Source organism: Drosophila simulans, chromosome 2L (assembly GCF_016746395.2).
Source record: "Drosophila simulans strain w501 chromosome 2L, Prin_Dsim_3.1, whole genome shotgun sequence".
Classification (NCBI taxonomy): domain Eukaryota; kingdom Metazoa; phylum Arthropoda; class Insecta; order Diptera; family Drosophilidae; genus Drosophila; species Drosophila simulans.
Genome location: NC_052520.2, coordinates 6,728,828 through 6,750,424, shown reverse-complemented (window position 1 = coordinate 6,750,424; position 21,597 = coordinate 6,728,828). Strand labels below are relative to the sequence as shown.

Genomic DNA, 21,597 nt, shown 5'->3' with positions numbered 1-21,597 from the left:
CGACTAACAAATCAAAATTTTAATTTATTTTAAACATATTTCATTCACACAAACAAATAAAACGAAGTTAAGCGAATAATGTTTTTGCGTTGTATCATTTTAATAAAGAACAGAGAATATGAGAACCCATATTGTGTTTTCATTGATATTTCCCTTTTTATTGTACAGTGGAAAAATCAATTACCTACTTTTAGGCGGACGTTATGAAAGACAAACTATTTTATAAATCAATCAACTTAATCATTTTGAATTTCGTTAGACTTTTATTAATTTGAATGTATTAAACAATTGCGAAATATTATCTCATTCATTACAAACATAGTTATAGCATAGTTATTGATCTTGATTTGTAACATTTTAAACTGCGATATTTTAACTATATGCACTGCATAATTTCATAGTATTTAGGTCTATATAAAGTAATCACAAAATATTATTATCACAATTTATGGATACACGTACAGTATTGGATAAAGTGCCCTCTCATCTTTCGCAGTACGGATGTTCTTGTAACTGGCTTTGATTCAAAACTTATTTTTGATATGCGATTCCAATTTGTTTAGCTACGCTGAAAACTAAACGATGACGTCTCCAGAAATCCCAACTTACTAACAACAATATATAATATTCGTCTTTATAGGTGTTCAAAAAAATACAAGCATTTCCCGATTCACTCGTTATATTTCAAACCCAGTTACAAGAATGACTATCGCATTAATATCTTTACGGTTACGACAACGCGATTAAAAACACCAGATTTCAGATAAAACTTCATTGATCTGCTACTTTAGTTAGGATTAGTTTCGAGGTGTCGGCTGACTTAAGACAAAAGTTTAGCTTTAGTTGAGACGAAGATTGAAACTCGATTTTGTTAGGTACTTTTACAATTGTTACTGCTGTGAATTATAAAAAGGGTTAGCAATTTATTTTTAATTGATAGCTGTTGAATCACCTCAGGCGTGCCGAGCTCCCCAAAGTTGCGTCTCATGGTACATTCGATAAATATTGTCTCTGATAAGTTTTGCTTTATCTGAATGAATTGAAATCTATATTAATTACTCCAATTATTTAGACCACGTTAGATGCTTTTACCCTTGGATAGGTTGTGGGCCACCACGTTCTTTTTCAGGAAGTCAAGGCACAATTCCTGGGATGTTCCCAGTGAGTGCATATTGCACGTCAATGCCCTGTGGATAAATATGTAAATAAATTTCTGTTTTATAAACATATTGGTCCAGAATCAAGAGGAACCCACCCAAGCTGCCGAAATGCAATGTCCTCCTGGTCCCGGAGCGAATGCGCCTGGGTGAGACTGGTCTTGCTGGGCCTCCGGTTGGCTGGAATGGAGCCAGTGGAGGCTGGAGCCGCCGGAGTGCCCGCTTGTGCCGCCTGATGCGAGGAGCTGGAGGAGGAGTCGCCGCCCTGTTTGCGTTGCGACTTGATAGGCGGGCCATCTGCAGTTCCCGTTCCTGATCCTGCTCCGGCGGCTGCCTGCCGTTGCTGCTGCTTCTGCTGGCGCCGCTTTTGGCGCCTCATCTGGCTCTGACCCCGATGCTCTCGTTCCGCCTGCATGCCGTCGTGGAAGATGGCGTTCCAGAAGCGCGCCTGCTGCCAGATGGGTTGCTGGCGCAGCGAGGAGAAGAGGTACTCGCGATAGGGATCGCAGCCGGGCACCTCGACCTCGTGGTAGAAAAGGAAACAGAGGTTCATCAGTACCGCAGCCGGGCCATAATCCTCGCACTCGCTGCACTCAAACAGGGCGAGGGCGAAGTATTGGGCCAGACTGCCGAACGTGACCGAGTCCAGTCGCTTGGACTTGTGGCGCTGCTCGGTAAGGAAGCGGATGAACCACAGTCGACCGATCTCCAGACGCAGCAATACGCCAAACTCCGACTTCAGCTCAAGATCAACGGCTCCTGGAGATCCGCCAAATAGCAGAGCGGTAAAGTGCTTCATAAACTCCTTGACCGGCTCCTCGCCCGCTCGGCAATCCAGGCTGATGGAGGAAGCCCATGAGGGCACCGAGTTCTGCGACTCCGATCGGATGAAGTGCCGCCAGTCGGTGGACTCCATGCTGGGGCTGGCCAACAGCTGATCCGGCTCATCGCGCAGGCTGGTCAGAGTGCTGCTATTTGAGGCGCGACTGCGCGACGGCAGGCGCATCGAGTTGCTTCCGCCCGCCCACTGCTGCCGTCCTCCGGAACCCGCTCCTGCCTCCGTCGGCGGCTGCACATCTATGTGCGGCGGCAGGGTGTCGCCCACCTCGCCGATCCTCTGCACATCCCTCTGCATGTCCATCTCGCTGCGACGGGCTCCTGCGATTGCCCTTGCCCTCTCATATCCGCCGGAGTGACGCGACTCTATGGAATCCGAGCGGGTGGTGCTGCTCACGTCATGGGAACGATTGGCCATATGCTCGGGCAGGGATACAGAGCTGCTGTCGTCGCTGCTGCTGGAGCTGCTCGAAGAGCCGGAGCTGGAGCGAAGGGGTGCACCCAGTTTGCTGGCCGCATGGCGCCCACGTGATGGTTCCAGGCGTGGCCCTAAAAGTGAGTTGAAATATAGGACTGATTGGGTTCTAGTTGTGTCGTACTTACTCGGTGCCAAATTGGGCTGACGATATCGTCCTGAGATGATCTCCTCGTGAGCTCGACGCGCCTTCACACGTCGTCCTTCGAAATCGATCTTGGTGTAATCAATGCTCTCGTCAACTGTGGAGTGCAATCATATTGTATTCCAAAGTTGTATTCGTATCTTTGGGACTTTGAAGTACTCACACTTGGGTATATCTTCGTCGTCATCGCAGTAATCAGAGTCGCTGGAACTGCTGCTCAGGGTCAGCTGTACGTAAACAAAGTAAAAGGCACATTTTAAAAGGAAGTCGAGCATATGTGGTGTACTGATTCTGCTTTAGAATATGTATTCTACGCCCTAATTGAGTCAATTTGACTTTTAACTGCCTGACGTATTTTAAAAAGTTGTCTATCTAAAATAGGTGATTATAGCTGCTATAAAAGGATTCCGTTAAGTTTTGGAACTCCTACAAGTGGGTCGCATCATATATAAAAAGCATAATAAATGCATTTCAATAATCTGCAATGATTACTTAACACATCGCTCTGAATGATTGATGATAATCCAAGGAAAACAACGCTTTAGAAATATCGAAGGCTGAACTTCTTCCTTCTTCTCGGCTGCTGCAAATATAATTAATTTCAATCAAGGACGAGGCTGCCGAGCCCAAAGCGAGAGAAAGTCAAGTACAAGCGGAGCAGCAGAGAATGTGCCCCCTCTTTTGCAATTCCAGCCCCATCCATAGCCGGCACATGCCCCAAGCGCTGACTGGGATTGGGATTGGGGCCTCCCCACTGAAGGTCAACCGAGTGCAGCAGCAAAGCGGAAATAGCAAGAACAAACACAACGGCACAACAAAAGCATCAAAGTGTCAGTTGCTTCTGCTTTTGCAGCATAGACAGAACCCACACACAATCCGCCCCCCAGCACCTCTCCCCCCGCAACCACCGACAAGCACCTCTTGTCGCGTTCATTACCAAGGCTGCCCCAACTGAGCCCTAGAGGTGTGCGTGACCCACTGTCACTCGTGAGTCCATGAAATATGTCTATAATATAGTATGTAATGTATCTTACAATAGCATCTTAACAAAGTAATAACCAACTAGCGTAACTTAGTGCCAGTTCGAAAACTTTCTTTAGTAACTAATCACGTTATTCTTTTATAATAACTCTGTAATGCTGAACAGCCCGATGGTCTTATCCATCTAAAAATATCATAAAATATCATCTAATACTCTGTTCTTTTAGCTTTTAAGTGTATAAGGTACTTGGGCTAGACATATGACCCTTGTAGTATTTGTATCTTTTAACACGCTACTCACTCTGTCATCACTAGTTGTAGTCATACCTTGTTCGATATTCCGTTGAGCAGCTCGTTGCTGTTGCCCAGCACGGTGAGGAACTTGGACTTGAGGGCTCCGATGCTGGGTGTCCGTTCCATGAACAGTTTGATCTTCGATCGCTCGCCGGCGAATCCAGCCGGCGGTGTTCCCGTTCCAGGCATTGCGCCCGGAGTGGGTGGCTGTGGCTTGGCATCCACCATGTCGATGGTGGAGATAGCGTCCTGCCCCAAGTCCACTGGAAGTACGTTGTTCGGGCTTAAAGGACCTGCTGCGCGATAATGCAGTTCCTTGTGACTAAGTGGGAGCGGTCGTAGAGCGTTGCAACTGCTGATGCTTCTGGTATCGATTTTTCATTTGCCTGCATGTCATACACACTGGGTGAAGGTGAACTTCGCACTGCAGATTTTTTGGCGCACTTCATGTACTTTGCAGGGGAAAACGCAATACTTTAAATTCGTCACCCTTTTGGCCCAATTTTCATTATTATTTCTGCCAATTTATGCAACTTTTTGCTAAGCAAACACTCAGCTTCTTTTGTTTTAAATATATACCTGATTGGGATCGTAGGTTTTTGGGCTACTAAACTAGTATTGGGCAAAGTAATGTCAGGATAATCGGTAAATTATAAAGGCACTTCTTTAACGCTTAATATTTCGCACGTACTGCTTGAGTGCCCAACTGGGACTACTACTAGTAAATTCTCAATTCCCCTGGCCCACAACTACACAGTTCCACACACACACTAGCGCACGCACACGCCCCTTTTGTACACGCAACGCGATGGCGGCAGGCTAACGGTAAATATTTTCCTGTGAGTTTTCCACACGCGTGTCCATTGCCTGCAGCGAACATTGCGCGAATGCAGCCGGAAAATGCTGGCCAAAACTCAGGTTTCGTTAACATTTGACGGGCTTTACGTTCGCAGCTGTTATCGATTGTATGAAAATCTACATAATATCTACATGCCACTTCGAATAGAATATTGCTCGGGAAAAGCTCGGTCGGAAAATCGCGAGCGATTTCTACACAAGCACTCATGGGAAAGCTTCCCGAGTGCTTTGCAGTGGCCGAAGGAGAGGAACCCGGCATTTTAACTTGTTTACATACAGCTGACAGTCAGCTGATCCTGAAAACATCGGCTTGCGTCAAACGCGGCAAGGTCACTGCGTGGGCGACCCCCCGTTATTTGGGGGATGTGGAGCCAATGGTCTCCCAACCGAAAATGTGCGTGCCGGCAATTGTCGAACTTTGACTTTGTCGCAGCCAATTTATTATGCATTGCATTTATTTTTAGACCAGCTAGCTAGGAAAACCGAAAATGGACCCACCCACGGAGGCTTTAATTCCATAATTCCCATTAATGCCACACCATCCATCGTCCAACCATCGAAATTGCCACTCGATTTGCACCTCCGGCAGGCAGCAGGTGGCCCATGCCGATGCTTTTATTGCTGATACCATTTGTTCGATCCGAAAGTAATAGATGTTCTTCTTTATTGTTAGCATTAAATGTGCAGAATTTGTTCAAGGCTAAACTGCGGGAGATCCCTTCAGATACTTGTTTGTCATAAATCATAATTATAGCTGGCGTGTATCCCGATGAACATTCAACGCTTTCCCCAGGCGCCACGGTTTTTGGATAAAATATAAGATAAATAATACGAATTAATGCGGAAATATTTATGTTATCTGAAATTCCATTGAACTTGAACTTTCTTAGTTTGAGGACTAAACATATCTAACTTGTAGTAATGATATATGTATATATAGTCGATCGGATCCCAGGACATCAATTCGATACAATTGTCATATTTTCATTCATCAAAAAGAAGCGCAACAAGTAATCAGTTCCGTATAACAAGAGTATGTATGTTCTGCCGAATGTTTAACAACAAATAGCTGAGAATGATATATATTCGAGAATTAATGATATTCACACACGCGACGGCGTCTCGCAGTCAAAATGTTCTATGCCGCTCGAAAACGATGTATTTATAAAACAACGCGAAAATGCTGAAAATAGGAAAGAGATGCGACTGGTCGAGGATCGAGGGAATCGCCAGGGGGAACGGACCACACCACACCAGACGAGACCAGAGGAGCACATAGATCTGCGTTGACTTCCTCCTACTCGGGCGACGACTGGGGACCGCGGACTGCAGTAAAAGTGCTGTTTAGAATCTGATTGAGATTTCAGTTCGCTGGGAGACGATCGTCGAACGAGACCGTAGCTGAATTTTCATGTCGCGCTGTGGCTAGACATCAGGAAAATATATATATCCCTATATATATATATATATATATTCATGTGCTACCAGCTGGCAGTGGCAGTTTTGAGTGCGGCAAGACGCGTCAAGTGAAATCGAATTATGTAAGTGACCTCTGAATTCGCGGATACCCACCCGTGGCCGATCAATCCAAACCGAACCATTGCGAAAGTTCAAAAGCCAATTTAAATTCACACCGCAATTAAATCGATCTCAAGTGTTCTAAATATAAAACTCAGCTAATTTTAAACGCGGAGAACAACGCTCTCCATGGGAAAGTTCAAGGCATTGGCTGGGATAAACAATCAAAGCGCAAACTTAAGTATACAAAATTAAATCAAATTTTTAAAGCTAATTTGCCAATTTGAAATAAATGAAAAACTGTGAACTAAAAAAACGCAAATATAGGCAAGCCAAAGAAATGTTTAAAAATAGTTCCCACCGTTCGTTCTCCCATAAAAATAAAACTTTTTCCCTCGCCGCGTGAGTCTGTGTCTGTGAGTCAGCGTTGCGTTTGCCTCTGGCCAGGCCACTTGCCACTCGAAGTCGCCGCACGGAGGAGGCCGATCTTCTGGGCGGGATTGAGGTGGCACCGGTCCATGCCCCTACCACCACTGCAGGCGGCTATCATAAATATTGCTGAACAGTGTGACACAATTTCGGGCCAAATGTATGGAGTGGCTGCGGAGGGTTTCAAAAATAGCGCAACAGACACGGGAGTGCAGGCCCAGCGAACACGTTGCGTATACGCGATGCGAGAGAACATTGTGTCTTAATTTTTGCTATGCTCGTTGAGGCATCGCGACTCCGAAAATTATGGATACATTTTATGGATCGTTACGCACGTAACTAGTGCGTGGAAAATATGCCAGAAATGCTGTATTAATATACGCTGTAAAAGATATTATGAAGATATAAAACAACAAATTCAATGAATGGGAAATTGCGTCAAAGTATCAGGAATATAAAATGTAGTATGCGAGACTTTAAATTTTTAATATGTTTACTGTTAAGTTTATTTGAACTTTCAATCTTATCTCAAAAGTATATGCAAGAGATAAGTGATTTCTTGGTATCATAGATACACATTTCATAGAACATGGAGAAACATAGATATCTAATAAGTTAATTATATATGAATTATTTAGGTATACATGTAACTTTTACCGGTGCATGCCACTTTGAGTTGAAAAGTTTGAGGCGTTAGACTCAATTATAGTAAACTTAAAATATATACTAAAATCAGCATTTGAAATACCTTTTCTAATGGAATTATTATGTTGTTTAGGCCATTATTTAATTCATACTATTTGGCAGCATTTTAGATTTGGCCACCTGCGTCATTACAAAATCCGCTCAGCTTTTAGTCAATATTTTCGCTCTCTCTGTTAGTTTTATTCGCTCGCTTTTATTTTCGAGCATTTACATGAAATACTCTTCTATTCGAAACTTTTGAGATCTTTTTTCAAATCCCAATTCTTCTCCCTCATCCAATCTCTTTTGCAATTTTCTTGGCATCTCAGCCACTTAGCCGCGTTGACAGAATGAGTCGATTGAGTCACAAAACAGCACTTCCCTCTTTCGCATGATTTCATAAATAAACAAGCCCGAAAATGTTATGCCAAAATATATACATTTTTAAATTTACCCCTATGCACCGAAAGATATTTTCGACTACATTTAGCGTTTTTATTCGCGATCGAACACTGGCAGCGTTTAGTTTTGTGCACGGCATCCACGAAACTGCATTTTGGCCATTGGCTCCGGAATTTGGGTGAGCCAGCTAAAAATATGCATTCATAATTCGCATTTTCTGGCACTTTGCTTAATTGAATTTGAAGTCGTTTGAAGTGGCTGCGGTTGGGCGAAAATATGGCACAGGGTATTGGCGATCTATAAATAATATTAATAATATTAATATTTTGCTGCTTGCGCATTTAGATTAAATAGAAAACCAATCAAGCGCCTAGAGACGATTAAGTGACGGCAAAACCCAGACGAAAAAATCGACCAAGATGACGACCCACCAGTTGCTAAACAAGAATGTGCGCACCATGCCCTCCTGGGTGGTAAGCCAATATCCAGCGTGCCAGTCAATATCCAATTGCACTAATTACCCATTTCAGATGGAGGCAAATGACCGCATTGGGCCCAAACCGCCACCCACGCCACCAAACGGTGTGGCTGGAGGCCTTCCCAAAGCTCCTGCCCTACCGCCCAAGGCGAAGAGCACTCCCGAGCCGGACTACGAGATCATCGAGTTCTCCAGCCAGCAGTACTCCAACGAACCGATGAAGACCACAGTGATTAGAACCAAGACACCAGGTGGGCAACCATTTGTATATTCTACTTGTTTAAAATAATACCAGAGATAATTATCACTTGCAGATAACAAACTAAAGTGCACCTTGTGCGGTTCCCAGAATCCCTGGGTAACCTGTGCCGAGTGCGCCGGCCAGATCTTCTGCGCCTCCTGCGACGACATGTTCCACAAGCATCCCAAACGTAAGCAGCACATGAGAAAGGTAAGTAGTACGGATCCATTATGAATGTGAACTCAAGAATATGGTTTTGCAGGCTGTGGAGCAGGGCACACCGCCGATTCCGCCAAAGGCACAGGCCGGTGGTAGGGCACCACCACCAGTGGCACCTCCGCGACGCACCAAACGAGGCCTGCTGACACCGTTTCTAGGCCGCAAGGATCAGGTACGCCACTGCACGATCTCCTAGACCCGTAAGAAAGGCTCCTTCATGGGCTACACGTAGAACCAAGTTTGTAAACTTCAATTTGAATGCTTCAATAAAAGAGTCCTTACAACCAGAACGCCCGCCCAAAATTGTAGAACCAAAAAACCAGACATACTTTTTCAATTTTTACCCGAATACCCATACGAAATGGCACCCAACCCGACTCTTTTCCAGATGCTGCCGCCGCCCTCGCCCACGCCCTCGCACAAGTCGCTGGGCGGCTGGCGGGGATCGCTCGGTGGCGGGGCCACGCCCCCAGTGCCTCCAGTTGCCAGCAGCTCAGCCAACCAGATGAACAACCGACCACTGCCCGAACCACCGCGCAGCGAGGGCGGGGGGTCTTCCAGATCGGGCACCCCCAAGTCCGTGTTCGACACCATCCAGCGACCGCCGTCGGTGCAGCTGGAGAAGATCAAGAGCAAGGCCAGCGCCACCCTGGACCGCATGGCCATTCTGCAGCAGCGGTACCGCCAACAGAAGGCTCGCCAGGATCTGAGCGCCAACAGCGAACAGGTGAGTGACCTGTTGACCCCGAATCACAATCGTACGAGTCCCCTCATCACTGAGTGTATCGTATTGTCTTTGCTCGGTGAAAATTGTGTCAAGGTAATCAATCATTGATCCTTGATACTATTTGATCCTTGCACCTCGTATCGTATCGTATCGTCTCGTTTCGTCATGTGTCGTTTCTCCCTCTCCTCTCTCTTTCTTTCTCCGTTTCTCGTTGGTCATTTCCCAAGCGCAGCATTTGTCGAATGGAGCCGGCTTCGAGCACTGGTCAAACATTTCACCATCGCCCTCGCATTTTCGTTCCGGCAGCATGTCATCCGGTCTGAACTCATCCCATTTCGATCTCTCGGATGACTCACAATTTCACAATTCCTTGCTGCTCCAACAACGACAGGCGGCCGGCGCTCAGCGGCGGCAGATGAGCACATCGGTGTTCAATCTTAACTCAAATCCACGTCGACCACTGGCCGAGGCCCAGAACGGAAGTGCCTGGCTCGCCAATCAGCGCATCCAGCAGGTGAGTTAGAGATTCATGATCCCTTGGGAACTAAGACACCATTCCGCTTGCAGGCCCAATCTCTGGCGCAGCTAAACTGCGCTGGATGTCAGCAGAGCCAGCAGCATCCTGGCTGGGCACAGCATCCGCAACATCCACATCCTCAGCACCAGCATCCCGATCAGTGGTCACAGTTCGGCTCCCAACAGCAGTTCAACAACTCCAATCTGTCCCTGAACGTTGGGCCGGGTTACATGTCGCAGCAACATCATCCACACTATCCGCCGCCGGTGTTTATGACCCAGCGCGGTATGATGCCCAATGTGTATCCAGGAGCACCCGGCTATCCCATGATGCATCCAGGTAAAATGAGGCACTATTAGTTATATTTTAATTTACTTATTGTAATTTTAATGCGCAGGTGTCATGGGAATGCCACCTTCAGCTGCCTCCAGAGCGGCATCCCGTTCCCGGTACGCTGCATCACCAACACCCAGCCGCAAATCGATGTCCTTGCGTCGCAAGCGCAATAGCTACGTGGATGACGAACTAACGGATGACGAGGACTCCGACCAGGATGACCGCAGATCATTGGTGTCCAATCGCTCGGCCATGACCAGTGCCTCGCGCTCCCAGCATCACCAAAACCACATCCAGCCCCGCCAAAGGCGCCTTTCCAGTGCCTCCCAACTAATAGCCAGCGATGAACTGGATGGCGATCAGAGGCATCACAAGATGCGGAATCGTCGGGGATCCATTGCCAAGTCCGTGCAGAGTGAGTGGCTACCGGAGCGACGCGAAAATGAGGGAACCCTTACCAGAAACAAAACAGCAACGGACTCGGCCAGAACCAGTCGCATTTACTCCGATCTGGAGTCTGAGGGATCGGGTGCTCGGGCCTTGGTTCAAGCTAAGATTCAGCAGAAGCTCCAAGAAGCCGATCAGCACAAATCCTCGAAGAAGGCTGAGCCAAAACGCAAGCCGGAGATGAAGGACGAGAATACACAGGCTGCGGCGGTGGTGCAGAAGGTGGTGACGCCAGCCCATGAGGAGAGTGCCTCGGAATACGAGGAAGTGGTCGAAGAGGTAACCGCATCGGAGAGTGAGGCTGAGGCTCAAACAGCACCCGATCCACAGGAAGTTCCTGACGAGATTGGGGCAGATGACCTCGGTCCACCACCTTCCACCCCAGACCACGAATGGGAATGCGAGTTCTGCACGTTTGTGAACGAGCCCAACATCAAGATCTGCTCCATATGCTGCAAGACGCCCAGCAAACCTCCAGTGCAGCCCAACAAGGCCAAAAAGGTAGAGGAAAAACCACAGCCTCCAGCTGAAAAGTCAAACAATATCAAGGCGTCTTCTAAGACGGAAACTAAGCCTGTGCAGAAGCCTACTACAAAGAACCAACAACCAAGTCAGAAATCCGTTGCTGCTTCGTCGAAGACAACTCATACCAACTCCACACCTAGCTCAAAAGCGTCGCCAGCTGTAAACTCCAAGAGCACCTCCAGTATTCCCATCAAGGCACCATCGAAATCCACACTGAAAACTTCGTCCGAAAATGAATCCGATAACTCGCTGGCCAAGAGTCTTCTGCACAAAGGTAGGATACAAAAGAGAATCTCATTTTTCGAAGGCACAAAGGCCTAAGCCCAACCACCAAAGACTACACCTAGTTAGTACACTAATAGAGCCATCAACTGTAAGCCTACAATTAACGCACTTATGGAAACGAAATACAAAACAGAACCATAACCCAAGCCGCATCCCGTTTGTTTGATTTCAATCCCTTGGTGACACCGAACCCGTTCCCCCAAAGCTAATGCTCTCATCCGTATCGTTCCAGAGTCCGTTGAAAACATTTGGAATACTCTGGATGAGAGCATTCAGGCGCAGGCGGAGCAGGTACTCAAGAAGGCTCAGAAGGTCTCCACGGCCTGTGGTGGAACTCCTCCCCGTGAAATAGCGGCCGTGGAAATGGGAACTTCTCCGCCTCCTCAGAGCATTTCCACGCAGACCTACGACGCTCTGCCCTTTAACACAAAGCAAGAGGAGATCCTCCCCGTTGTTCCTGACCGCTTTACGACTCCAGAACCAAACAAGATGGAGCGACGTCCGCACTATCGCAGCAATTCCCAGCTGCAGCAGGAGAGTGACCGATATCGGAGTGCCAATGACCTGCGGTATCACGACGGCTTTGGATTGGATCCCTATAGTGCCGGTCTGGTCACCAAAAGACCCAATTTCATAAACGAGCTCCGCATGCTCCAGCTTGTAAGTATTTATGGCAATGCTTGATAGTTGACAAAATCCAACGGATCCACGTGTTTTAGCAAGTATCTTCACCTTTCGATATGCCGCATGAGACATTCGGAGTCAAGCACGAGCCTGCCAGAGATCCCGAAACGGAAATGCACATCATACTGAAAGAACTGGAGCTGTACAAGTTCACGGTGGAGGAACTGGAAGCGGCCCTAAAATACTGCTCCCCGGACACTCATCCCATTCAGTGGCTACGCGAAAACTGGCATAAGCTAGTGCAGACGGTGCAGAGTTTGTCCACCAAGTACGGACAGGAAAGGGGTGAAAACACGATCGGAACTGTGTCCCAAAACGAGGCACGCGAGGCATTGCGCAACTCAGGGGGAAATGTGTGGCAGGCGGTGGCGGACTGCATCCAACAGAGGCAGCAGAAGTACAGGAAACTGGCGGCCAAGGGAAACTTCCTGCGTGACGATATTGTGAACGCGCTGACTGCGCACCAAGGTAATGTGGAGCAGGCGCTGGTGGAGCTGAATCGCACGCAACTCAAGCCATTTCTAATGCGCATCTGGGGCTCGCCGAATGGCGTTGAGAATGAGAGTGGCGTGGCCATAGACACCAAGTCGGGTTAGTTTGTAGATCATGCATCGGTCAATCGCAGTGTCATAATGTCCCATTTTTCTCTCTCCCCCGCATTCATTTGCCAATACAGATATCCATGACTTCTTGAACACACACGCCTTGGACTGCCTGCAGCCTCCATTGGCTGGGCAGAGTCCCAGCCCCGCCCAAGCCAATCCTTTCGACCAACCCCGCACCGACGAGAGCCCCGTCAAATCCACCTATGCCACACCCAGTCCCTATCAGATGGAGGACAGCACCCTGAAGAACCTGGAGATACTCATCGGCAACATGGAGCAGAACCAGGCCAAACAGAACCAGGAGGTTCTACGTTCCATCGAGACCATGCTGGACACATTCAAGGGCAAGCCGGATCTGGAGTACGAGACGGATCCGGAGATAATGCGTATCCTAACAAAGAGCCCCATTAGCACGTTGAAGCCATCTGGACCAACAGAGGATAAGTCCACTGATGATGTGAAGAACTTTGTATGGCAACACATTCAGGAAATTGTGCCCAACCTGGTGCAACAGGTCGAACAAGAGCTCATGGAGAAACCGGAAGTGGAAGCTAAAATTGAGGTAGAACAACCAAAGGAGCCTGAACCTCCACTCGAACCTCAGCCTGAGCCCACACCAAGTGTCGATCCTGCTGTCTACATCATGGAGGAAGTCATCAAGCCCAATTTAAGGGAAGCAAGCATACGTGAAGAGGTTCAACCCAGTTTTATCTATGCCACTGAAATAGCCAACTTCAAGTTGGAGTTTGATCGTGGCACTGAACGATTGCACGAGGCGGAATGGGAAAGCACTGATCTTGCGGATGCAGAACGCATAGTATACAAATGCTATATGGCTCCCGAAGAGGAACCCAAGGAGGAGGTTGAACAGGCAGAGGCTGAGAGTTCCGTCAATTCGCTTCCAACAGCAAAAACCCAAGAAGAAGCTGCTCCAGAAGTATCCATTGAAGCGCAAAAGATTGAAAATACAGAAGTTACAGAACCAGAAACACTAACAAGAAAAGAGACCGTTAATGAGAAACTTGGCCAGCAGGGAAAACTAGAAACACCATTAGCAAATACAAGTGAAAAAATTAATCAAGCAGTACCACAGCCAGCCAATGAAAGTGACAAAAGAATATCAATTGAAAATAATTTGCAAATTAAGCAGAATGTGGCAGAAGTACAAGTCCAGTCGGATGACCAGCCAAGCACAAGTAGAGAAGCCAACCGAAGAGCTAAGAGATCCCAGCAATCGAGAAAAGGTAGATCACGGGAGCAAAGCCAAAAACCAACCAATCGTACAAAGCTACCAAACAATATCGATCAGAAAGGAAATGAGTCAAAAACAGCAGCTAAGGAAACAGAAGCAGTCAAAGATCAGAGTGCTGCTGAAAGTAATATACAGCCAGTTGTTGCTGCATCTGATCCTGAAACTCTCACAGCCCAAAAAACACTATCTGAAGGATCGAATAGCAACTCTATCGACTTATCCGTTCCAAATCAGAGTTCGGGTGAAACTATGGAAAACGTATCTTCCACAGAAATAAACGATATTGTGTCGATAGAGGTCATCTCAAATCAATCTGAAGAAGTTCCAGCGATTCCGGATTTGGGAACCAGAACGGAAATATCTGAACCAACTGCAAGCCCAATCGAAGAAATTAGGTCTGTACAAAACATAACGATTGTTTCAGAACAAGCTGAAGAGCCTCAGGAACCAGAAAACCATATCCAAGTTTCTGATACAACAGAGCCAATTCAAATCCCTCGAGAAGAAGCAAGCACTGAAATAGTCAGCCCTCCAAACGAGGAACAACCCAAATCTCTAACATTACAGGATGTTAATGTACAAGACACATCCTCCATCATATCTTCACCAACTACTGACGTCAGTCCAATTGTAGAAAAAGTCGACATAACGCCTAGTACCTCATCAATATCTAACGAACAAAAGCAAAGTCCTAAGCGCCTTTCAAAGATTCCGGTAAGAACCCTGAGCAGCAGCAGTCTTCGCAGTGAGAGTCGGTCCAGCAATCGGACTCCAACGGCCAATGATGAGATCGAAAGGGAAGAGACTACGTCACAAGATGTACCCATAGGGGATACAGCCAATTCTCCAAAACCAGAAGAGTTGTCCGACAACCAGGAGGTTAATCTCGTGAGCCAAGAAACTCAGTCCGAAAAGGATACAAACATTGTCCAAGAACCTCCCGTCCAGACTTTAGGCTTGGAGCTGGAAGAACATAGTCAGAATGCAACTCCTATGGCTGTCAGTCCCACAGACTCGGACGAAGTATTCGAAGATGCTCCCGAGTTCAGCGGTAGCGATGGAACAAGACCCCATGATGAAACCGCTTCCGATACAGAGCTTTATAGCCTTGATAGCGATGGACAGCGTGCTGAAACCAAATCCCCAGAGGACGAAGTCGTACTCTTGCTGGATGAGGAATCCCAGATGGAATCTTCGATAGCCCAGTCCGAAAGCAACGCAAGTTTTGGTTCCCACTCAAGTGAATCCGAGACGTCCAAAGTTGTGCTTAAGGAGTTTGTTCCCTCTGGAGATCCGGCCAAACAGAACCTAAGCGAACTGGTTGAGGACACTCAACGTTTGATCAAGCAGATGCGCGATGAGATCAGCATGGATGAGTTCGAGTCCACCGATGAGGATGAATACTCCGATGAATACTCGGATGAGTATGACGAAGGGGAAGAGGAGGAGTGGTACGATAGCGAGGGAGAAGAGGAGGGCGACTTCGATGGGGAGGAGGGTAATACCTATAACGAGCACGCATCCTACATCGAGGAGGCCTCCACTGGTGACGAAGGCACCGAAATCGAGGACATAATGGAGGAGGACGAGGATCTAGCTGATGAGGACGAGCCACTGCACTCACAAATTCCACTAGACATTGAACCAGTCATATCGCCTGCTCTATCAGTCACACCCACCAACCAAGAAACTGATACGATCGCACACACTGAGGTTGTTTCCTCCACAGGAACAAGGCTGGAAACAGAGTTGCCGAATCCCCCCGTGGAATCCATCTTGCCTTCTCAGAGTGTTCAGGAGGATATCAAGGTGGAAGCGCTTCCTATTCAGTCCCCTCCCCCCATAGCTGACTCCGAAACTCGTCCTGCAGAGCAACCAGTTGAGTTTGTGCTAGAAATCCCATCAGAAGTTGAGCCTACTCCCGTTGAAGTGGATCCCGTTGAAGAGCCCACTGCCCTGCCCATAACACCTGCACCACCCATTGTTGATTCCGAATCGCGACCCGTGGAGCCGCCTGTTGAAACAGTACTGGAAGAACCTAAAAAGGTAACCCCGAGCATGAAAGGCAAGACTGCAAACAGCGGGACTGCCTCCAAAGGTCCCTCCACATCAAGTACGACTAAAACAAACAAGACCACTGTCAGTAAGATTCCCAAGCCCACCAATGAACCCACTAACAAATCGAATAGCACCCCCTTGAACAAGAAGGTTCCGCTGCGCTCCAAGTCCTTCTCGGCACCAATGGGCATTTCATCCGTGAAGCGAATCCAGGAGGTCTACCTCCAGAAGCAGAGCTCATCGATTGCGGCCAGCCGAGTTCCGCTCAAGAGCAGTCCCTTCACCAAGAAGTCAATCAACGATGCCATCAGCAGGTTTAACTCCAACCAGGCCGATGGACCCAGCACCAGTGGAGCAGCGGCGGCGGCTGCAGCGGCATTGTTGAAACCTCGATCCCAACCTCGAATCCCCAAGAAGAAGTACCACGAGACCTGCTTCTCTGACGACGACTACGAGACCTCGGCCACGGAGGAGGAGCAGGAGGAACCCAACCTGGCCGAGCCCCAGAAAGCAGAACAGCTGAAGCGTAAGATGAGTATGCCCGTTTTTCGGGCATATCCTAGTGTTCAAGAGCCGGTAATCGAGGATCCAGCGGTGTGTACAAGCCGAGTTTCAGCTAACCAAGTACTATAGTCATCTTGGAACGTTTGCTTTCTCATTTTAGATCCTTGCCCGCAAGTACGTCGATCAGGAGCTGGTGACCAATATCGCTGAGGCCCAGATAGCCGCCACTTTGGTGAGCATGAAGTTCTCGGAGGACGTGGCTCTGTGGGCGGCTAGGGAGTGCTCCGATCTGGACCAGGCCATTGGCATGCTCCAGCAGGAGTGCGAGCTTTGCATGAACAGCTATCCCATGAATCAGATGGTGTCCATGTTGAAGTGTCTACACAAATGCTGCAAGCAGTGTGCCAAGAGCTACTTTACAGTTCAGGTGAGTGGCTTAATTGGTCATAAAGGATAATGGAAGGTGTTACAATTGCTCCACCACTTATACTTATACTTCCTTTTGCAGATAACCGATCGCAGTATCAACGATTGCAGTTGCCCGTTCTGCAAACTGCCCGAGTTGAGCAACGAGGCTCAGCATGAGGATGAGCACCTTGAGTACTTCTCCAACCTGGACATCTTCCTGAAGAGCATCCTGGACAACGATGTGCACGAACTGTTTCAGCGCAAGTTGCGCGATCGCTCGCTGCTGCAGGACCCCAACTTCAAGTGGTGCATCCAGTGCTCCTCCGGATTCTTCGCCCGGCCCAAGCAGAAGCGATTGATCTGTCCGGACTGTGGATCCGTTACCTGTGCCCAGTGCCGGAAGCCCTGGGAGCGCCAGCACGAGGGCAGCAGCTGCGAGGCTTACCTGGAGTGGAAGCGCGAAAACGATCCCGAGCTGCAGGCCCAGGGTGTCCAGGAGCATTTGGCCCAGAACGGCATCGACTGTCCCAAGTGCAAGTTCCGATACTCGCTGGCCAGGTATGTTCAGATACAAAGATATCAGTATGTTGTATCTTTTACAAATACAATGTTTAACCCATACAGGGGAGGATGCATGCATTTCACCTGCACCCAGTGCAAATTCGAGTTCTGCTACGGATGTGCCCGGCCCTTCATGATGGGCGCTAAGTGCACTGTGTCCACATACTGTGCCAAGCTCGGTCTGCATGCCCATCATCCGCGCAACTGCCTGTTCTACCTGAGGGATAAAATCCCCCTGCAGTTGCAGTTCCTGCTCAAAGAGCAGAAGGTCAAGTTCGACACGGAGCCCATGCAGATCAAGGACGAGTCCAGCAGCTCGTCCAAGGCTCGTGCCCAGGCCCGCTGTCCCATCCCGCTGCAAAAGGAGACGCCGCAAGGACTAGTCGACACAGTGTGCAACACGGAAGTTCCTGACAAGCACGCTGGGATGTGTCGGTAAGATTAATATCGGGAAATCCCCGAAAAATCATATTTTGCAGGCTTATATATCAACCAATATACTTCTATATCATTTAAGCACCCACTACGTAGAGTATTTGGCTGGCAAGGTTGCCAAGGCTGGCATCGATCCACTGCCCATCTTCGATCTGACGGACTGCGTCCAGGAGCTGCGGAGGCGAGGCATCGCTCTGCCGGAGAGAGGACCCTGGGACACCGACGAGATCTACAAGAACATGTGCTCCGAGGTGGGTGTTGGCTATCATCAATAGATGGCCTAATTGATTTCCTTTTATTTCATTGGCCTTAATCGGGTTTCTGTACGCGGAAAGCGAGTTCCATGCGCCCGGGGGCGATTTGTTTTCGCCTGGTGATTCAGCGGCCGCCCCTGGCGATGGATCGATACGGAAAAATCCAAATAAAATGAAAACAAGATCGTTTAGCCGCTAACTAAATTTGGATGCCGTCTGACGTATTTCACACGCTTCTTAATTGATATTCGTTTTATTATTATTTAATTGTAAACAGTTTGGGCGGTCGAATCGATAATGTTTATAAATGTTCCAATCTTTCAATCTCATTCTTACTTTTAGGTAATCAAGGAGCATATACCACTGAAATCGGCATGAGCAGAATCTGAATAAGTGATGTTTTGGAAGCGGACGACTGTTGCAATTCTTCACCAATATCTTTGATTTATGGCGGCACTTTTATAGACATTTTTATACACCAACCCACACCCCTACACTCACGAATCAAACTTCATTGCTAGACAGTTTGTTAGACATTAGACATGGCATGTATACACCTTCACCCACTCATCGTTTATCCATCCAGAAACCTTTCCCATTTTGTTTAGTTACTAAGAGATGGAAAACAACAGCCAGAATATCCGCACGTGTAATAGAGTGCATCCAATAAACGGCGGCATATGTGAAAATCCAATCCAATCGTTTCTAGAATTTATTTTAAGCTTTTCAGCCTGTGCCTAACAATGTGCAGATGGTTAGTTCGGAAAGTGTTGTATGCTGTGGGCGGTTCCAAGACTTGCGAATCGATTTCGATACCAAATACAAATCCGGACGACAGCCTGGTCGACCCAACCAAGGACTGCAGACCAAAGGCGCACAGGTAGCCTATGACTTAGCAATCAGTACAGGCAATCAAACTAATTTCAAGTGGCCCGAGCTCCACACACCTCCGACTTGGGGAAGCTGCACCAGAAATTCTTGAAGGATACCTCATTCTCCGATTTCGTCCTTTATATGGACGGCAGCAGTCGTAGTTCCATGGATACCGACATGGAGATACAGAAGTTGCCTGTGAAGCGGCACTTGCCGGTGACCAAAGGCCATGGGTTGGCTAAAAATAAGTATCAACGAAATCGGGATGAGATGTCCATCCAGCAGTTTTCCGACTCATCCTCTCAGTCGGAGGGCGATGGCGATTTGTCACTGGATGCCGACGACGATGAGTATCAGCAGCCCGAGTGGACGGGTCGCAAAAGGCCTCCGCTGATCTATCTGGAGTTGGGCAATAAAGTCATTATCGTTAGGGACGAGCCACAGCCCAACATCAAGCTGGAAGACGATGTGGAACTTAAAAGGAATATGCAAAAGTTTTTGGGTCTAATACCATCACGCCGCAAGCTCTTCAATCCTTCGGAGGTTCGCGATGATGATAAGATGATGACGGAGGATATTGAGAAAATCAATTCATTCCCTTCGTCCGCCCAGTCATTTACTCCATCAGGCGAGCATCCAATTCGTCCGAAAACATTGATGACATCCACTTGGTCAAAGCTGAATTTGTCGAATATTGATGAACCGACCCCTGAGGAGCGCCAGGCTAAAAGCCAATATGACACTGAGCTCTGGTCCATTGTCTTCTCCTTTGATCAGTGCACCCCGGACTCGCACAAGGAGCCCATTGATCTAATCGATCTACCCAACAAAGAGCAGTTGGCCGCCAACTGCCGCCGTCACAAGAGCAGTGTGCCCTGCCTGGAGCGGCATCCACATTTCTACGGATTCGTTCGATCGCTCAGCCCGTCTATCTCGCTCAATATGTGCCATCCACTGGCGCTCACCTACCGGCAGACCAAATTCGAAATCTGCAAGGTGGCACTGGCCAAGGTGCTGTTCAACATCTTCAACCACGCGATCTTTCACTGTGGCCTGCAGGTGCCCATTGTTTGGAAGCACGCCATGAACACACGATGCTCATGCCAGCTGACCGTCGATGCCTTCGGTAAACGCAAAGCCAAGATTCTACTTCTGCGGAACATAAAGACTACGGCGGAGCTCCTCCACTGCCTGCTGCACGAGATGTGCCACGTGGCGGCATTTGTGTTCAATCGGGAGTTGGGTCACGGCGCCAATTGCTGCAGGTGGGCCTACCAGGCGAAGATGGCCTTGCCGGAGTCACCCACCATCGAGGACAACTGCATATGTACCTTCAAGTATACCTGCACCATGTGCACACGCAGCTCCTACGGCGTTGCCGACTTGAGCACGCAGAACCTACGTTGCTACTACTGCCAGTTCGAGGTTAGCGTGAAGACCGTTTGGAAGTCAACGACGCACGATTGGACCCGGTCAGATCCGACGATGACACCGTTCAAGTGCCTTATCCGGGACAAGTACATACAGCTGGGCGGGCAGGGAGCCAACACGCACTCCGCGAAAATGGCGCTGCTCAACGAGGAGTTCATGAGACTGAACTCCACAACATAGACTTTAAAGTATATATTTTGTATAGGATAGCAAACAATACTAATTCAAATTCCATAGTTTCGTTAACTTGTTCGAATGTAAGGTGTTAAATTAAAGTTTCTGTTTCTTTTGTTTCCTGTTACCAGTTAAATAAAATCCACAACTATTAAATGACTGCATACTTTTGAGCTATTCTGGTGAGTATGCTGTGAGTATCTGAAAAGTCGTATATCCACAGAGACTTATTATTATATTCCTCCCCTTGGCCGCTTGTGATATTGCCAAAAAGGCAAATGCGAGCCATAAATTAAGTCCCGAGACGAAAAGCGAAGCATGAGCGAAAAAAAGCAATACAGTAAGTGGGGGATATTCAGATACAAATTCAGATTCATATTCAGATTGAGCAAGTTACTCGATGGAGAACAGGGAAGGCGATGGGACGAAAGACGCCGGTGGTGGCATCGTAAAAACCTATTTTCGTAGCGATTGAAATGAATTTATGCGCGCGGCACAACATGTTTTGATATTCGGACAGTTTTACACCAATAACAACTAATTAAATGGGATAAATTGTATATTTATTGATCCATAAACGATCGTCTCGTCCTAGAAGTTCTCCTTCTGGCTTTGAACTCAAACCCAAACTGCAGCACTCACTCATACGCGGTTTTAAGTTTTCGATATTCAGTTTTCGGATTCGGTACGCGTGGCGTGAAAATATGCAGATCACATGGACTTTTTTTTTATTTATGAGCATCGGTTTGCTAAGTTATGTTAAGTTAGTCAAACACGTGGACGTGGCTATAGTCTTCGAAAAT

At 47.8% G+C, this 21,597-nt stretch overlaps 3 protein-coding genes across 9 annotated transcripts; 2 read left to right on the top strand and 1 right to left on the bottom strand.

Annotated features, from left to right (window-relative positions):
• Positions 1 to 240: 240 nt before the first annotated feature.
• Positions 241 to 4,787, bottom strand: LOC6731268 (uncharacterized protein KIAA0513). 2 transcript variants are annotated; one of them, XM_016179680.3, is made up of 7 exons: positions 3,923 to 4,787; positions 2,778 to 2,841; positions 2,598 to 2,711; positions 1,256 to 2,543; positions 1,093 to 1,187; positions 953 to 1,030; positions 241 to 893 (listed from the first exon to the last, which is right to left on the bottom strand). In XM_016179680.3, exons 1-6 carry the CDS (start codon positions 4,115 to 4,117, stop codon positions 954 to 956), a joined length of 1,833 nt encoding a protein of 610 aa, XP_016023830.1. In that variant the 5' UTR covers positions 4,118 to 4,787; the 3' UTR covers positions 241 to 893; position 953. The 2 variants fall into 2 exon arrangements, with proteins under 2 accessions (XP_016023830.1, XP_016023829.1); XM_016179679.3 differs by having other exon boundaries at positions 241 to 896; positions 3,923 to 4,786.
• A 1,191-nt stretch (positions 4,788 to 5,978) lies between these two features.
• Positions 5,979 to 19,010, top strand: LOC6731267 (E3 ubiquitin-protein ligase lubel). Of its 6 annotated transcripts, none has more exons than XM_016178844.3 (17): positions 5,979 to 6,288; positions 8,126 to 8,253; positions 8,311 to 8,509; positions 8,573 to 8,709; positions 8,762 to 8,890; positions 9,107 to 9,445; positions 9,678 to 9,959; positions 10,013 to 10,301; positions 10,360 to 11,544; positions 11,788 to 12,215; positions 12,275 to 12,707; positions 12,916 to 16,748; positions 16,819 to 17,085; positions 17,167 to 17,624; positions 17,691 to 18,062; positions 18,145 to 18,313; positions 18,659 to 19,010. In XM_016178844.3, the coding sequence occupies exons 2-17, from the start codon at positions 8,200 to 8,202 to the stop codon at positions 18,692 to 18,694; spliced, it is 8,610 nt and encodes a 2,869-aa protein (XP_016023824.1). In that variant the 5' UTR covers positions 5,979 to 6,288; positions 8,126 to 8,199; the 3' UTR covers positions 18,695 to 19,010. The 6 variants fall into 6 exon arrangements, with proteins under 6 accessions (XP_016023824.1, XP_016023826.1, XP_016023828.1 ...); XM_016178846.3 differs by having other exon boundaries at positions 5,980 to 6,288; positions 9,837 to 9,959; XM_016178848.3 differs by having other exon boundaries at positions 5,980 to 6,288; positions 9,837 to 9,959; positions 12,275 to 12,830.
• A 113-nt stretch (positions 19,011 to 19,123) lies between these two features.
• LOC6731265 lies at positions 19,124 to 20,964 on the top strand. The gene has a single exon (XM_002078387.4). The coding sequence runs from the start codon at positions 19,331 to 19,333 to the stop codon at positions 20,798 to 20,800; it is 1,470 nt and encodes a 489-aa protein (XP_002078423.1). The 5' UTR covers positions 19,124 to 19,330; the 3' UTR covers positions 20,801 to 20,964.
• Positions 20,965 to 21,597: the final 633 nt, after the last annotated feature.

Coding starts and splice junctions, on each gene's coding strand:
- LOC6731268 (XM_016179680.3), bottom strand. CDS start 4,117: ATGGTGGATGCCAAGCCACAGCCACCCACTCCGGGCGCAATGCCTGGA. Junction 1,188..1,255: donor ATTGCATTTCGGCAGCTTGG/GTGGGTTCCTCT, acceptor ATTTATCCACAG/GGCATTGACGTGCAATATGC. Junction 1,031..1,092: donor GGCCCACAACCTATCCAAGG/GTAAAAGCATCT, acceptor CAATTCATTCAG/ATAAAGCAAAACTTATCAGA.
- LOC6731267 (XM_016178843.3), top strand. CDS start 8,200: ATGACGACCCACCAGTTGCTAAACAAGAATGTGCGCACCATGCCCTCC. Junction 9,446..9,677: donor TGAGCGCCAACAGCGAACAG/GTGAGTGACCTG, acceptor TCCCAAGCGCAG/CATTTGTCGAATGGAGCCGG. Junction 17,625..17,690: donor TTCCGATACTCGCTGGCCAG/GTATGTTCAGAT, acceptor TAACCCATACAG/GGGAGGATGCATGCATTTCA.
- LOC6731265 (XM_002078387.4), top strand. CDS start 19,331: ATGGACGGCAGCAGTCGTAGTTCCATGGATACCGACATGGAGATACAG.